At 71.5% G+C, this 16,856-nt stretch overlaps 2 protein-coding genes across 2 annotated transcripts; one reads left to right on the top strand and one right to left on the bottom strand.

The window, feature by feature from the left end:
- Positions 1 to 266: 266 nt before the first annotated feature.
- Positions 267 to 1,262, bottom strand: LOC119249778 (olfactory receptor 9G4-like). Its single transcript, XM_037517254.2, has one exon. It carries the CDS (start codon positions 1,240 to 1,242, stop codon positions 316 to 318), a length of 927 nt encoding a protein of 308 aa, XP_037373151.1. The 5' UTR covers positions 1,243 to 1,262; the 3' UTR covers positions 267 to 315.
- Positions 1,263 to 11,842: 10,580 nt separating this feature from the next.
- On the top strand, positions 11,843 to 12,812 carry LOC119248755 (olfactory receptor 10A7-like). Its single transcript, XM_037515629.1, has one exon. The coding sequence runs from the start codon at positions 11,843 to 11,845 to the stop codon at positions 12,791 to 12,793; it is 951 nt and encodes a 316-aa protein (XP_037371526.1). The 3' UTR covers positions 12,794 to 12,812.
- The last annotated feature ends 4,044 nt before the right edge of the window (positions 12,813 to 16,856 follow it).

Genomic DNA, 16,856 nt, shown 5'->3' with positions numbered 1-16,856 from the left:
CACTAGTGGGGACCCGTGGCATCTGAGGAGCCGTGGAGGCCCCTGTCGGACACACGCTCCAGGACACGGGTCTTTGGTCTCGCGGGCGGGATGACTCCCACTGTTTAAATGCCTGCCTCCCCCCCCCCCCAATACATACACCACCACCTGCCTACATTTGGCGCACGCTGGCCTGTCTCCATCTTACCTGACATCTACTGGGGCATCCCCCGGGACTCGCTGCCCGGCTTTGTGGCCTTTGGCCGGAGGCGTCACGCCCCCCCACGCCCACCAGGCGCACCCTTGGCGGGCGGGCTTCCAGGTCCCTCCCGGGGCCTAGGACGGCACCTGGAGGTAGAGCTTCCGCAGGGCGCCCTTCATGTCCTTGTTCCTCAGGCTGTAGATGAGCGGGTTCAGGGTGGGCGTGAGGACGGAGTAGAAGACCGCAGCCATGCGCCCTTGGAGCGGGGAGTAGTGGGCTGTGGGCTGCATGTAGGCGGAGCTGCCGGTGCCGTAGAACAGCAGCACGGTGGCCAGGTGGGAGGAGCACGTGGAGAAAGCCTTCCAGCGACCGGCCGCCGAGCGGATCCGCAGCACCGTGGCCAGGATGCGGACGTAGGACAGGACAGTGAGGACGAAGCAGCTCATGATGATGCAGCCACTGGCGGCGAAGCCCGCGGCCTCGTGCACTTCCGCGTCGGCGCAGGCGAGGCGCAGGAGCGGGGGGATGTCGCAGAAGAAGTGGTCGACCACGTTGGGGCCGCAGAAGGGCAGGGAGAAGGTGTTGGCCGTGTGGAAGGCGGAGAAGAGCAGCCCGCTGCCCCAGGCTGCCGCCACCAGGGCCACGCAGGCCTGGGGGCTCATGGCCACCCTGTACACCAGGGGCCGGTAGATGGCCAGGCAGCGGTCGTAGGCCATGGAGGTGATGAGAAAACACTCCGTCGACCCCAGGCAGACAAAGGCGAAGAGTTGAGACGCGCACGCCGGCAGGGAGATCTCCCCGGAGCCCAGCACGGTGGCCAGCAGGGCCCGGGGCAGCGTGGTGGACGTGGAGCAGATGTCCACCAGCGACAGGTGTTTGAGGAAGAAGTACATGGGCGTGTGCAGCCGGGCGTCGAACGTCACGGCGGCCACGATGGACACGTTGCCCAGGAGAGCGGCCAGGTAGATGAGAAGGAAGATGGCCGTGCTGAGCAGCTGCAGCTCAGGGACAGCCGAGAAGCCCCGCAGGAGGAAGACGGACACCGACGTGAGGTTGGCCATGTTCTGCCTCTGGAGACCGGGCCGCGCAGGCGCCGCACACGGAGGCCGTGGCAGTCGCAGGCCTGGGGGAGAGGGCGGAGAAGTTGGGTGAGCTGAGCTTGGAGGGGCGCTGTGGAACCCCCCACGCAGGCGTCTCCTGTGGGGTCCGGGGCGCGGATGCGTGAGTCGGTGCGTCTGGCCCAGCAAGGCATAAGGGGGCGGGGGCGGGGGCGGGGGAATGGGGGCTCTGTGCCAAGGCGCGGCTGTGCTGAGCTCGCGCAGCGCCTGCGATGGCCCGGGCGTAGCTGGAGACTGCTGTTTCGCGGGGCGGGGGAAGCGCCCTCGCCTCTCCCTGGAGTTGTGCGAAGCAGCAGCTCCCAGCACCCAGTGCGGACGCCATCGCTGTGCTGGGCCACGGCGGGCTGGCTGCGGCTTGCGGGAGAGCACCTCTGCGTAGAGCAGAAAGCAAGGAATCACGCCTGCTAAGCCTCTGCTGCTTTTCAAGAGAGGCCAGAATCAGGGGGTTGCTTGGTTTCCCCCAAATGTGAAACCTCTAAGCTGTTCTATGGCGGCAGCTGATTCACGTTTGCTTTGTGCTCTTAACAAAGGAGCTTCCACGTAACCAGCAGTTCCGCTCCTGGGTGCCTGTCGGAAGGACGCGAGCACTGACTCAAGGGGACCGTGGTCTGCCGTGGCCGTCGCGGCACCAGCCACACCAGCCTGGCCGTGGGACAGTGAGTGCCCAGGTGCAGGCCAGTGGGGCAGGCGGGGGTGTGCACGGGGGAGTACTACGCGGCCATCGAAAAGAGAAGCTTGTGCCGTTCGCAGCGGCGTGGATGGAGCTGGAGGGGCCGACGTGCAGTGAAGTAGTCAGAAGGAGAGAGCATTCCTGGCTGGCGTCACGCGCTTGTGGAGGAGAGAGAAGCCGGACGCAGGGAGGCCTGGGCCAGAGGAAGACAAACCCAGAACAGACCCCAGAAAGCTGATTGCGGAACGGAGCAGCTGGGGGGGAGGAGGGTGGCGGCGGGAGGGGGCTGCCGTCCTGGGGGTGGGCTGCGAGTGCTGCGGGGGTGGGCGTGGCAGGGGAGTAACACCCCAAGGGGGGACCCTATACCTGTAAAACACAAATATCAGTGTTACCTCAGAAACCCCTGTCATCCAACCGCTTCAGACTTTGGTTTGAGGGCTCGGTGACCGCTTAACCGTGGCAGGTAACAGCGCAGGGGGGTTTCTCTGCCCCTGCACCTGGCACAGGGCGGGCACCCAGGAGACGCCTCTGGGAGTGACTTTGCAGCTAGACTGGGTGGGGGCGGCGAAGACCAAGGCCTCGGCCTCCTGTGTGGACGGTCGGTGCCGCGCGAGGCGCTGAGAGCAGAGCTGGGGCCAGGGCCGGCCCACGTCGGGGCTGTTCCTGTGTCCCTGCGGGGCCCCTTGGGCCGCCAGGCTGCGGGAGGACACCGGCATCGGGGCGCACTTGCAGCCTCGTGGGAAATGCTGCCACCTGTCTCCTCATACCCCGTGGACCCTGGCCGCTGTCACGTCCACTGCTGTGGGCTGCCCGCCCTGGCCCGTCCGCGGGACACGAGCCTCCTCACTTGGACAGAAATGCCACCGCCCCAGGGTGTCTCCAGCCGAGCCCCTGAAGCCTGAGAGTTTGGGGCCTCGCGTGGCAGAGGGGCTTGGTGTGCCCCCCCAAGACAGGTAGCCGTCACCTGCTTGGGAACTAGGGTCCCCGCAGCCGCGACCAGCTAGGCGCGGGGCGCCTCACTCTCGGGGCTGTCGTCCCTACGAGGAGAAGGCCCCACCGGAGGGAGTTGCCTGTGGGATGCCGGGACGGCCCAAGGCTCGTCCCTCCTCTGGGTCTCAGACCCACCCCTGCTCGCCTCCCCCACGACCCCGGAGCTCGGCGCCGCCTCAAAGGGGTCCAGAGCCTGCACTGGTGTCACCTGCGCCTGCGCTGGGTGGCGCGTGGGGGGCTGTGGCTGCGGGCGGTCGCTGCGTCACTGATCCTCAGAGAGGCCGCGGTCCTGGGTCATGGCGACGGCCGGGCCGGGCAGTGTCGCCCCCAGGTCCTTAAACGTGGGCGCGGGAGGCAGCAGGGGTGGGGCAGCATGAGGACGTGGCCCCCTTCGCAGGTGGGGGGCAGCCCAGGGTCGCGGCGCCCCCAGACTCCAGGGAGGGCGGCCCTGCCGAGACCTGGATTTCAGCCCCTGGGATCCAGCGGGCCTGGGGGTTCCTGCTCTCGCAGGAAAAGGCGTTTCCAGAGGTGCCGGGGCTCAGGGCCGGCTCTGGGCGCTTCCTCCGGGGCCTGCGCCCCCTCGCGCCTCTGCCGTCTCCGCTGCGGCCAGTGCTCCCCGGCCTGGACTCGGAGCTGCCCCGCCCCAGAGGGAAGGGAAAGCGCCGTGTCCTCCCTCCCGCGGCCTGGGAGAGGCCCCTGCGTGGCTGGGGTGACCCCACGGGGCTCGGGCGCGCGGGGCAGGTGCTGGGCGCGCCCGGCCGCGCTTGCTGTCCAGCGGGGCTGCGCTGTGACGCGGCGGGCAGGGAGGGCGCGCGCGGGCCGCGAGGGGAGCGGGGGCGGCCGCGGGGTGGACGCCGCCCGCTTGGTCAGGCGCGGCCGGCGGGGGTGCGCCGGGGAGGCTGTTGCCTGGGGCCCGCGGGAGGGCGGCGCGGGGGGGCTGTTCTCGGCTCGGGGAACACGGGTGCCTGGAGGGCCGGGGAGGCCTCCCGCCCGTGCCGCCCGCACTGCCCCCGGCCTTGTCCGGGCCCTGCGGCCGCGAGCGCCGCTGCACATCAGTGACGCCTGAGGAAGGAAAGGCCGGGCCCGCGCGCCGCCGAGGCTGACCGAGTGGGCGGCGCCGGCCCTGAGCCCCGGGCCGGGCTGTCCGGCAACCGCACCCCCACCGCCGCAGGGCGGCGCCCCCCGTGGACGCGGGGTCACTCTGGGGGGACGCGGTAGGGGGGCCTGTCTGGGCGTCGCCCCGGGTGCGGGCCGGGGCCCTGGGCTCTGACGGGACCTCGGGAGCCGCGTCTGCTGAGTGTCCCACCCCGGAGCCCCTGCCCAGCCCGTGGATTCCGCGCAGGGCAGCAGGGCGACCCCGGGCCCCGCCACAGCCGGAGTCCTGTCCCCACCGGGAGCTTGCCCGGGAGCCCAGGGCGGTCTGGGGTCTGCCCCGCCGGTGGCTCCGGCCCAGCCTGACCCGCCTGTGCTCCGGGGGCAGGAGGGACGCCAGGTCGCGGGCACCCCGGCCTTGCCCAGCACCTGCCGTCGCCCTGGGGCAGGGGCCGAGGACGGAGGAGGACCCCGCCCCCTCCCGTCCACCCAGCCCCGCCGGCAGCCTCCGAGCCGACCCACCTGGCTGGCGTCCGCCGGCGGGCGGAGAGGGCCGGTTCCCGACCCAGGCCCAGCCGTGCTGCTCGCTGCGGGAGGTGCCTCTTATAAGGCGGGGGGGGGGGGGGGGGGTCCTGGCTCCGAGCCACCACCCGCTCCTCTGCCCGCCGCGCTCCCTGCCTGGCAATGGGCCAGGTCCCTCTGGGCCCTCCCGTCCCGTGGCGGCGGCTCCCGAGGAGGAGACTCGGCAGGCTGGGCCCCCGCGGGCCCGGCTGCGCTTGCTCTGGAGAGGTCCGGCGCGTCCGGCCGGCCTGCAGCCCTTGTCCCGGCGGCGGGTCCCGCCCTGGCCTGGCCTCTGCCTCCTGGCGCCGCGCTTCTGCGGACGCTGCCGTGTCCTTGTCCCCGCGAGGCCCCGGCGGGGCCGGGGTGGTGGCTGGGCCGCGGCCAGCAGCTGTGCGTCCCCTTGACCTGTTGTGCCCGCTCAGGCCCCAAGCCCCGAGTGCCCGCGTGGCCAGCGCCTTGGGGATGAGGGCCGCGCGGGCCGGCGTTTGTGTGGGGTCTGCCTTGGGGGGTGCCCTCCCCTCACCCTGGCCGCTTGGCTTCTCCTGGGGATCCCCGACTGCCCTCCTGGGGGGCGCCGGCCAGACCCTCTGCTGGCTCTGCCCACCCTGGCCCAGTCGCAGGGCATTCTTCGTGGGCAGGGGGTGTCCACCTTGCTCAGGCATGTCCTGGTGGCCCTGAGGGTCACTCCCACCGCCGCCCGCGGCGTCCCCCAGGCCGGCAGTTCCCCCCGCGGCGCCTTCCTAGCGCTCCTCAGCTCTGCGCCACTTCGTCCCTTGGTCCAGCCGAAGTGTCCTCTCCATGTGGGGTGCAGGGTGCGGACCCCCTAGGCAGCCCCCCGTCCTGCGCATCCCCTGTGCCGCAGTCTCCGGGCATCAAGCGCTGGGGCCAGATGCCCTGGCTGTGGCTCTGGGTCAGAAACGTTGCACAGCTGGGTTGTCCCAGCCCCTGGGCCCTCCTAAGGCTGAAGCCAAGCTCCAGGGGGAGGGGTGTGCCCAGAGCGGGCCACAGGGCTGGCAGGGTGTTGCCTCTGGGGCGGGTGCTGGAGCCCCTCGACCCGCTGGTCGTGTCCTCGGATCTTCTGGGGCATCTGTGCTATGCGGGCGGCCTCTCGTGTGGCCTGTGCCGTGTCCAGCAAAAGGGGGGCTCTTCGCGGCTGTGCTGGGGGTTGTCTGGGTCCATCTTGGTGAGGGGCAGACACTGCCCTTGAGGACGAGGTGGGACCCCGGGGTTGGTATCTGGGGGAGCTTGCCACGGGCAGAGTGTGGGGCTTGCTCAGTTGGGGTCTCCCAGAGGGCCCTGTCTCGGCGTCTCGCCTGAGCTGCTGAGCTTGCCCCGCTTTGCGCAGTCAGCTCTGGGCGCATAGGCCGAGGCCTCGCTCCCCCCAGCCGCGTGCTCAGGGTTTGCTCTGCCGGCGGGGAAGCGGGTGGCTGGGGGGGCTCTCGTGAAGCTGCTGCCTAGTGATGCCAGGCCCACCGGCCCCATCTCAGCCCAGCCGTCAGCCTGGGGTGTGTGACACAAGTGCGGGGGTTTCTCCCAGACTTGGGGTGACTCGGGGGACAGTGGGGGTGGGCGGTGAGAGCCCCCGCTGGCTGAGCCCCTTGATGGCACTGGGGGGGACCGGACTTCAAGCTGACAGGCGAGATCAGGGAGTTGGGGCTGCCAGGGCGGGGCCCCAGGGTGACCGCAGAGGGGGTACGGGGCATCAGTGAGCCGCAGACGGGAGCCCCCTTCTCTGCGTGCGCACACGCAGCTCCCCCGTGGTCCCCAGGATGCGGCCCAGGCTCCTGCCGGCTGCGCCCTGGGGGTCCGGGGCTCCCTGTCCTCGCTGCCCCATCCCAGGGCCTGCAGCCGGGTCCTGGGTAGGACCCGCCCTGGCGGGTTTCCAGGCCCCCCCCAGGCCAGCGTTGCCATGGCGACACGCGCCCGGTGCCGGGACTGTCGGGCACAGGAGCAGCCGCGTCTCCTCTCGTCTCGGGAGGGGGGGCCGCGCGGGCGGGCGGGCGGGGCTGCTCCCGCCCCCCAGCAGGACACCTTGGGGGTTCCTGGGAAATGGCGGTTCTGGCCGAGAGGGGCCCGGCGCCCGCCCTGGGGACGACGAGAGGAGGCGCGGGCGCCGCGGGCGGGGCCGGCCAGGGCAGGGCGGGTGCGGGTCAGCGGGAGGCCGCCGGTCCGGCGGGACGGGGCGCCCTGTCTGCGCGCTGCCGGGCGGGCGGGCGGCGGGCGGGGCGCGGGCGGGACACCCAGCGGCGGCTCCTGGGGCCGAGCGGCCCCGCGGGCGGGGGGGGGCGGGGCGGGGGCGCCTCCGGAGAGGAGGCGCCGCTGCAGCCGCGGGGAGCCGGGAGCGGCGCGGGCGGGGAGCGGCGCGTTGGGCGGAGGCGCCTGTGGCCGAGGCGGGCCGCGGGCGCTAATTGGCCTCCGGGCGCCGCGGCCCCGAGCTCGTTAGCGCGCCCCGGGCTCGTTAGCGGCCGCGGGCGGCGGCTCGTTAGCGGCTCGTTAGCGGCTCGTTAGGCGTCGGCAGGACCCGGCCCCGGCGGCCGCCCGCGGGGGAGCCTTGCGCGGAGCCGGCGGCGCCCCGGGAGCCGCCCCGCGCCCCGACCCTGACCGGGAGAGGCGCCCGCGGCCCCCGGTCCTCGCCCGCGCCGCCCGCCGCGTCTCTGGGCGCCAGACCACGTGCGGCCCCGGCCCCGCGGCGTCCGGGCCCTGGCGGCGGACCTGGCCCGGCCCGCGGCGGGGCTGAGGCGCGGGGACACCCCTGACCCCTGCGGCCACCGCGGCGCAGCAGCTGCCGGGCGCGGCCTCGGGAAGCCCGGACAGCCGGGCTGCGCCCCCACGGCCTGGCCCCCCTGGCCCTGGCCCCCCACGGCCGGCCCCGAGGCTGCTCCCCCGAGGCTGCTCCCCCAGGGCCCTGGCCCCCCACGGCCGGCCCCGAGGCCGCTCCCCCAGGGCCGCCCCCCCAGGGCGCACGGCTGGCCGCCACCCCGCTGTCCCCCACGGGCCTGGCGCCGGGACAAGCGCCTCAGACGCGGTGGCAGAAAACAAGTCGGTGCATCCCGCGCGTCCTGGGGTCAGAGCCGGGAGGCGTCTCCCTGGGGCGCCGTGGGGTGGCCCCGACCGCGGCCCGAGGGGGCCTCCCAGCCCCCGCGCCGTCCAGCCGCCCCGCCCCGGCCCCGCCCCTTCCTGAAGCCCCGACCACCCGAGCGCCAGCTCCGCCCACAGCCGAGGCCCCGCCCCTTAATCTAAACCCCGCCCACCAGGGCCCAGCTCCGCCCACAGCCGAGGCCCCACCCGCACCCCGCCGGCCCCCAGCCTCTGCCCGCGACCCCGCCCCTTACCAGAAGCCACGCCCACCCGGGCCAGCTCCGCCCACAGCCGAGGCCCCACCTCCACCCGCGACCCCGCCCGCCCGCCCCAGAGCCAGGGAGGCGGCGCCGGCCCGGCCCGACGGAGCGGGGCGCCCTGACCTGCGGGGGCCGGCGGCACAGCCCTGGGCGGGCGGGTGACCGCGGACGTGCTCCCGGCCTGCCGTGGACCCGGCGGCCCCGCTCCTGGGCCTCCGCCCGGAGGACGCAGACGCGGCCCGCGTGCGACAGCCGCGCCCCGACGGGCGGCGAGAGGGGGCGGCTGCGCGGGGTCCTCCTCGGCCCGCCCGCCCGCCGGGGCGGTGGTCTGCGCTGGCCGTCGCCCCAGCCCGGCCGCGGGGCCGCCTGAGCAACGGTGCGGCGGGTGGGCGGGCGGGGTCGGACGCGGCCGGCAGGAGGAGACGCGCGTGCCCTTCCCGGGAGGGGCCGGGGACGACGCCCGGTGACACGGGGGAGCAGGGGCGCCAGGGGAGCAGGGGCGCCGGGCGGCCGGCCCGCAGGAGGGGCGCGGAGAGGCGGAGCCTGCTGCTGGCCGCGCCCTGGCCCGCGGCGGGCGGGGGCCGGCACGGGAGGGAGCGCAGGGCTGGGGCTGTCCTGGCCGTGGGGGGGCTCGGGGCCCCGGAGAAAACCGCTCCGCGGAAAGCGGGTGAGTAAAGACGCCGGTGGCCGGCAGCCCAGAGGCGGGAGACGCCCGCCGGGGCCGAGGACGCTGGCCCCGCCCCGCCGCCGCCCTCCTGGAGGACCCACCCGCGCGTCCGGTCTCGGGGTGTTCGTGGGCCAGGCACGACCGGCCGCAGCCCCAGGTGGCTGCTCTGCTGGTGCTGGTCACCCCTCACCGCCCACACGTCTGCGTCCTGCCAGGCGTGGGGAGCCCGCCCGGAACGGGCGCGGGTGGGTCCGTGGGCAAAGGCGGCGCAGGCGGGCTGGGGCGCGGCTGGATCTGGCAGCCGGGCAGATGCCGACGGCTGCGGGAGGGCTGTGAAGGCGGGACGGGGGACCGGAGCCCCAACTGCCTGCCCCGTGGCTGGAGACCCCAGCATGGGAGGGCTCTGGGGGGAACGTGCCCACCTTGGGGCCCACGGGGCGGGGGAGGGCAGGGCCTTCCTGACGGGCAGCGCCTGCTGCTGGCTGACCGCCCGGGCCAAGCCATGTGCCCGTGAGGACCCAGCGGGGGTCTGCCCGCTGTCGGGGCTCCCTCGGGGAGCCACAGATCCTCCGCCCCTGCTCCCTCCAGCGTCTCTGCAAAAAATCTCACAGTGGCCTGAGCCCCGACAGAACCTCAGCTGCTTCCAGGCGTCCGGGATGGCCCCGGCCTGGGCTCAGAGGGGATGCCCTCGGCCTCCGGCTCCCTCTTGCATGCCTGGGGGGCGGCAGGGGGCCTGAGCACACTGTGTGATCCAGTGGGAGGGGCATCCCTCCCCGTCCCCCCTCCCGCGTCCCCTGCGGCTCTGGGGGCAGCCACGCTGCCCGGCAGATACGGCTGCCCTGGAGGCTGTGTCCCGTGGGCCAGGCCGGCGACTCCCCACCTGCGCTGGGCGTAACCAGTGAACCTGAGGCTTCCGGGGACAGCGGCCCCAGAACACCAGGAGCCTATATCTTGGCACCTCCTCCAGGCCCCTGGGTGGCTGGGCCGGCGTCCACGTCTGTCCTCGCTGGGCCAGGCCCCAGGCAGAGTTGGCTCTTCTGGGGTGGGCGGTGGGAGCTGTGCTTGCGCCAGGGAAGTGGCCAGGCGTGTATCCAGCGTTGCCGGCAGGTGACTGCCCGCACATGGACTGGTAGGAGCAGGGGCTGCGGGCAGCGGGTGGCTCCGGGTCTCCCCTAGCCCTGTAGGTGAGGAGAGCTGGCCAGGTGGGGAGACCTTGGGTTGCACAGACCTGGGCCTCCCTCCCGGCCTGTCCTGTGCTGGTTTCCGGCACGGCTGCACACGCAGGGCCTGGCCAGCTGCAGCGTGTCTTCCGGTGTGAGAGCTCAGGATGGCCACTCCAGCCTGAGCCCTGCCCCAGCCCCGTCCCGCCCCCCTGGAGGGCCAGCGCTGCATGGCCAGTGGTGTGGGCAGCCCCATGCTCCTCCCCTGCAGCGGCTGACCCGCGGGTGCCCGTGGACGGCTAGCCCTGGGTGCGCTGACCAGAGAGCTGGGCGGCCTGTGTGGGACCCGCCTTGGCCCGCTGTAGGGACACGGACACTGGCCGTGGTAAGTTGTGTCACAGGGGAGACTAACGATGGACTTGACAGATCTGACGCCACCACAGTCACTCAGCAGCACACGTGTCGTCGCCGTCACTGCTCGGGCAAGAAAAATGATGGATGCGCGGGTCTCTTGTGTAGGTGTCCCGGCCGGGAGGGGCCTCCTGTGTGGGGGTCAGGGCAGGGGAACACGCTGTCCATGGTGCTCGGGCGTCACCCCCCAGAGCGTTGTCTGGGGACTTCTCTAGTCCTCCCCACGGCTGTCCAGGGCCCTTGTGCCGTTGCAGAGCTCTGTCAGGGCGATGGGACGACCTCCCGGGCGCTATCCAGGGTGCTGGGGCGTCCTCACCCCCCCCCCCCATTCAGGGCGCTGAGCCTTCCCTTCAAGGCGCTGTCCTAGGTGCTGAAGCGAATGCCTGGCGCTGTCTGGGGTGCTAGGGCTTCCTCTCGGGACCCTGTCGGGTGCGCTGTCTGGGGGATTTTCCCTCTCCCCCGCTGTTGTCCAGTGCACTTGGGCGTCTTCTGCGGGGCACTGTCTTGGGAGCTGGGGTGGCCTCCACTCATCGTTGTCCCTTCTGCGGGGTGCTCGCTGCGTCCCTGGGTCCTCACCGCCTGTGGGCTGGGCCTGCTATTGAACCCCCTCCTCCGTTTCTCCACCAGGAATTGGAAATCCACAGGGGCCCGGCCCGTGACGCTGGTCATGACAGGTGGACCCCAGAGTTGAGCCCTGCTGCGTCTGAGCTCCTCTCGCCACCCGGACCTGTCTCACTAGGTAGGCACGGGGCGGCCATCCGGAGTGGGCGGGGTGCAGGCCACGTGCACGCTGTGTCCTGGGAGCGGGTGGAGCTTCCCCACCTCTGTGATCTCATGTTCCGCCTGCAGACAAGGGCGATGGTAGCTCTGGGGAGGGTGCCCGGTCGGCCAGCAGTGAGTGCCGCCCAGAAGCTCGCTTCTCTACGCGCTTCTTGTCCGGGGCTGCCCCACTCTTCCTCTCCAGAGCCGTTCCTTGCGCGGCACTGGGGCGTGCGGGGCCTTGGTGGAGGCATGAGGCCAGTGGGTCCTGCCCAGGTGGTACCCTAGGGGTCTGGGGGGGTCACAGTCTAGTGCCGTGAGCAGCGGCGCGTCCTTCAGCAGAGGGGCCTGTGCAGCCTGGACCAGGAGGCTGCCGAGGTGCCAGATAATGGAGGGTCCTGGTGGCTGTTTCTGGGGTCCCCAGGATGGGGGGGTGTGGGGGCCTTGGCAGGAGGCTGCACAGGGTCTCTGCCTCCGTGGCAGGTGTGGCCTTCACGGTCGTCGTGTCGCTGTGGGCGCTGAGGAATGTGGTGGCCCTCGGCCCGTCCCGAGCTGCCTGCACGCGGGTTCCTGAGGCTCATTTGCCCCAGCGGGGAAGAAGCCGCTCCTCGCGGGCACTGCTGGGGTGAGGCTGTGTGCGAGCAGCCGTCAGCCCCGGGTCGCGGTAGGGCACTGCCCACCTGAGTCCTGGTGTCCCGAGTGGAGGCGCCGAGGGCGGGAAAGGTCCCCCGAGACCAGCGGCCACGGGCGGGGCGGGGTGCAGGCCACGGCCCTGGGCAGCCAGGGCAAGGCGGGTCAGCGGGGCCGAGTCCGGGCCTGGGCCCTGCAGCCTTACTCCCGGCCCCTCCCCGCAGGCCCCTCCGCGCGTCCGCTCACGTGCCGGCCCGCCGCGCCCATGCGCGCGCCAGAGGCCAACCAGAGCCGGGCGCGCGGGGACTTCGTGCTGGTGGTCTTCGCGCACGTGCCCGCGCTGCGCCCCCTGCTGGCCGCGCTCTTCCTGCTCGCCTTCGCGCTCACGCTGCTGGGCAACGCGCTCATCGCGCTGCTGACCGCCCGGGACGCCGGCCTGCGCGCGCCCATGTACTTCTTCCTGCGCCAGCTCGCCCTGGTGGAGATCTGCTACTCGCTGGACGTGATGCCGCGGCTGCTGGCCGCGCTGCTGCGCCCCGGGCTGGGCGTGTCCCCCGCGGGCTGTGCGCTGCAGCTGCTGCTGGTGCTGTCCTCCGTGTCCACCGAGTGCTTCTTGCTGGCCGTCATGGCCTGGGACCGCTATGTGGCCATCTGCCGGCCCCTGCGCTACGGCGCCGTCGTCAGCCCGCGCCTCTGCCGCCTGCTGGCCGCCGCGTGCTGGCTGGCGGGGCTGCCTGTGGCGCTGGTCTTTACACTCTGGCTGTTCGGGTTCCCCTTCTGCCGGCCACGCATCCTGCGCCACCTCTTCTGCGACATCAGCCCCCTGCTGAGCCTGGCGTGCGCAGACACTCGCCTCTTTGAGGCCAACATGTTCGCCGCCACCGTGCTGGTCATCATGGTCCCCTTCGGCCTGATCGTGGCCTCCTACGTGGGGGTCCTGGCCGCCGTGCTCCGGATGCCCTCGGCCACCGGCCGCCGCAAAGCCCTGTCCACCTGCGCCTCCCACCTGTTGGTGGTGGTCCTGTTCTTCGGCACCACCGGGGTCATCCACCTGCGCCCCAAGGCCAGCTACTCCCCGGAGAGCAAGCAGACCGTGTCGCTGTCCTACACGGTGGTCACCCCCATGCTCAACCCCCTCATCTACAGCCTGCGCAACAAGGAGGTGAAGGCCGCCTTAGGCCGGCTGTGCTGCCCCGGCCGGCGGGCACCCCCATGAGCCTCGCGGTGGAGTCTGTCCGCCGGCACCTGCGTGTGTCCGGGGGGCGGGGTGGAGGATCCCGAGCTCGCAGGCCACCTGAAGCTCGGGGCTCTTCTGGACGACCGGCCTGGACCTGAATCTCCTTCCTTCTTCCCCGCGGAAGTAGCGCTGGTGTGTGACACGGTGCGGGTTTTGGCTTCAACATGAAAGATGTAGTTTCCGCCCGCCCCATGCAGGGCACCCCTCGTGCGACACAGCCTGCCCCAGGCGCGTGAGGACTCGGCCGGGAGGTGACGATGGGTCGCTGGCCCAGCAGGGCCTCCATGGGGGGAGGACAGAGCCCGCCCCGCGGTCCAGAGGCCTGGCCTGCAGGAGCGCGGCCAGCAGCCCGCAGTGCCCGCTCGCCTAAGGGCCGCCGTCGTCCTGGGGCCTGCGATGACCCAGGCCGGTCAGTCCTGCTGCCCATGGGCTAGAGATGGGGCCGTGTGGCTCTCAGCTAGGACCACACATCTGGGTTGGGTGGGGGGGGGTCCCAGGAGTGCCGCGGACCAGCCTCCGGCAAAATGTCGTGTCAGGGGTTCCTGAAAGGATGAGACGGCCTCGGCGACCTGTGAGGGGCTGAAACTTAAGGGCTGAGGGGAAGGGGATGAGGTAGCGAGGAGACGCTGACACCGGATGGGGTGCAGGTATCTTCTGCTGAAAGACTCAGCAGGGTCTTTCTTTATACACTTGTAGCAGGCCGTGAGCGGACGTGATCACGTGCAGGGACACAAAGCAGAAACGATCAGTGCGTCCCTTTTCACGTAGACTTTTGGCCACTACGTGCTCTCAGTAAGGCAGGAGGACCACCCCCCGCGACCCCCTTCCCTCGGTTGGAAGCTGGACCGCGGCCTCCCTTTGGCGCCCACACCCCACCCAGGCCAGCGTTCTCCAGAGTCTGGATACTGAGGAGCCGGGCCGTGGCCAGCTCTCCCTGGGGAGACCCGGCTCCCTGGCACTGGGCTGCCGGCCCGACCCAGGCACAGGGGGTGTCGCCCCAGCTTCCTGCCCGGCTCCCCATCCGGCACCAGCTTCTCTCTCCAGCACCTCAGCCTTGAAAACAAGAGCACCCGGCCTCAGTTTCCCTGCCGACACGGCAGTCCTGCTCATTCGGGACCCAGCGGTCACTGGGCTGCTGTCCGGGAAATGTTGTTTAAATAAAGCTGCTTTGTCAGCACCATCACCGCTGCGGCCTGAGCTCGACCTCCAGCCAGGGAGCTGACCCACAGGGTGCAGCAGACCCCTCCTGTCTCCCCAGCAGTGGATTTCAGTTGATCTGCCTGTTCTGCTCCCCGCTGTCTCTGGTGAATCCTCTCACCCCTGCACCTTTGGCCTGCACCCCAGCTCTTGTATGCATAAATAAATAATTTTTTTTAAAAAAGTTGCCCTTTTGCCCACTGCCCCAGGTCCTCCCTGCAGGAGTCGGGACCCCAGGGCCCCCCGACCGGCAGAGGCACGTCCCAGCCTGTGGAGAGCGGGAGACCGCCCCTCCCCCCAAGGCTCTTCTGTCCATCTGGCCCGCGCCCAGTTGGGTCAGGAGGAGCGTCTAGGTCCCGGCCCCTCGCCAGGAGGCTGAGCCGGCTGAGCCCATGGGCCCTGGTCCAGGCGCGGGCACGCTCTGGGCTCCACGGGACAGCTGAGAGACTCACGCGTGGGCGTTTGGAGCAGCCGTGGGCTCAGGACATGGAACCTCGTAAAGACCCGCCGGGCTGTGAGGTCCCAAGCTCGAGACGCGCTAGTGCGCTCTGAGGGTCTCCCCGTGTCGGCCCCAGGCCGGACCCCCACACTGGACCCCACGCTGGACCCCCAGGCTGGGCCAGCGACCCCGTCTGCCGCAGCGCCCCCATGAGCGGTGCGGGGCTGAGAACACTCCGTGGGGGCGTCTGGCTGGCGGCGCGGGGCCTCCCGCCGTGGCTGCCATGGGTGCCTGTGTCCTGTGGGGCAGCGCGCCCTGTCCTGTTGCAGGCCTGGGCGCTGCCCACCTCCTGGTGGACCAGGCAGGGGCGGAGCAGGAAGCCCTGAGGGCTCACCTCCTGCGGCTGTGGGGGCGTCCTGGGGGCCAAAGGGGGGCGGGCGGGCGTGGACTTCACAGCCGCTGCTCACGCCTCTCTGCCGCCCGGGCCCTCCCTCCATGGACGCCCCCACGGTCGCCGCGGGGCCGGCTCACGGGGTGGTTTCCCGAGGCCTGTGCACTTGCATTGTTCAGCCGCGGCGTTGAAGTACAGACGTGTGGCTCGAGGCCTCGTGCAGCGTCTTGTTTTCTCCCGTCGTGGTCGTGGTCACGCCTGCGCGGTGTCTGATGGCCCCTTGGGTGTGCCCAGGAATGCTCCCCCACCCCGACCGCGACCGCCCCATTCCCGCAGGACGCCCCATCTGGGGTCAGCTCAGGCGTCTCCGTCCTGACCCTGCACTGGGTTCCCTGCACCCCGCCAGGAGGGGCAGCGTCCGGGCTTGTTTCTCTGCTCTGACTTGGGGTGTGCCCCCGCGGCTCCGCCCCCGTGGCTGCAAATGGCGGGGGTCTGACTTTTTGAGGGCTGTGTAGTACTCCGCCGCCCAGGGTGGTTTGTACTCATGTTCCTGGAGACCCGCTGGGGCTGGTGCATTTGTGGGACCCTGGCGACCTTTCACCCAGGGGGCGAGTTCTTCGTCTCCTCCCTGTCCTGTCCGGCACGCGTCTGTGGACCTTCCCTGCCGGTCCGCCTCTGGGCAGTGCCGCGTGGGGACAGACCTGGGGGGTCTCGGGGCTCTGGGCAAGTTTCTGGCAGTTGGTTTTGCACCCTCGGGAGGTGTCTGGGCCCTGGCCATGAGTGCATCTGCCCCCACGGCTGTCAGTCGGCTTCCTTGTGTGCACGGTGTGTGCGTGTGTGCGCGTGTGTGCATGTGCAGGGGCGTGCAGGGGTGTGTACTCGTGTATGTGTATGCGTGTGTGTGTGCGTGCGAGTGTGAAGCTGCGTACAGAAGCTTCTGCGTGCGGTGATGGCGGCTTCTACACCACTCCTCTCTGTCTGCCTGGAGTGACAGTCGAATTGACTGAACTTGCTGGCACCTGAGTGGGGGGATTCGGGAATACACTGAGTGTTCTTACGTTGTTGCTCTCAGAAGTGGGGGGTAGAGTCCTGCTGGGGGGTGCTGGGGGCTGTGGGGTCCCCAGGGGTCTGGTCCACGGCTCACACACATGCTGGCCGGTGCCCTGCGGCCGTCTGCTCCTGGACATCTGTGCTGACGTGGTCTCGTGGGGAGGAGGACGGACTTGGCTGAGGTGCCCCCGCCCGCGGGGTGCCAGATGGGGCTGTTCCGGGAATGCCTGTGGAGCAGGGCCGGGAAGGGGTGTCTTCATCCCCACGTGGCGGGGGGTCTGTGTCGGCCTCGTCCCCAGCAGCGGGGCCCTCGGGGGCCAGGCCCAGGCGCCCCCGCCCACCCCGGAGCTCATAGGGCCGGGAGCGGGGACAGGCAGGGGAGTCTGTCCCTGGGGGCAGCAGTGGCTAGATGGGCTGCAGCGGCCCCAGCGCTTGGCCCAGAGGATGCAGCGCTGCCCGGTCCAGTGCCAGTGCCCGACCCCGCCTCTAGGCCCAGGGGACAGCAGCCCGCCTGGTGCCGGCTTAAAGGGATGGCTGGTGCCGTTGCTGGGCAGCGTGGACCGGGGCGGAGCACGGCAGAGTCCTGCGGGGGCAGCCGGGAGAGGACCTGGGTGGGGAGGAAGGTGAAGGAGCCCCCGCCTCACTCGGCCCCAGGCCGCCAGCCGGCCAGCACGGAGGCGCCCCACCCCGCCAGACACGGAGGACGGGTCTGGACCCTGTGCGGCCAGAACCGGAGGCGACTCGGCCAGGGCGCCAGAGGTCAGTGTCGGCTTGACAGCCGTCCGTGTGTAGGGGGCGAGTGGGGGGTGAGTGTGTGTGGGGTGAATGTAGGGTGAGTGTGTGGGATGTGTGTGTGGGTGAGTGTGTGTGGGTGTGTGTGGGGGAGTGTGGGGGAGTGTGTGAGGTGAGTGTGTGGGGGTAGTGTGAGGTGTGTGTGGGTGAGTGCATAAGGGTGAGCGTGTGGG

Source organism: Talpa occidentalis, unplaced genomic scaffold, assembly GCF_014898055.3.
Source record: "Talpa occidentalis isolate TD23 unplaced genomic scaffold, MPIMG_talOcc4v2.1 talOcc4.17, whole genome shotgun sequence".
Classification (NCBI taxonomy): Eukaryota; Metazoa; Chordata; class Mammalia; order Eulipotyphla; family Talpidae; genus Talpa; species Talpa occidentalis.
This window is presented reverse-complemented; position numbering and strand designations above follow the sequence as displayed.

Excerpts from the sequence above, each read along its gene's own strand:
- LOC119249778 (XM_037517254.2), bottom strand. The coding sequence starts at position 1,242 with ATGGCCAACCTCACGTCGGTGTCCGTCTTCCTCCTGCGGGGCTTCTCG.
- LOC119248755 (XM_037515629.1), top strand. The coding sequence starts at position 11,843 with ATGCGCGCGCCAGAGGCCAACCAGAGCCGGGCGCGCGGGGACTTCGTG.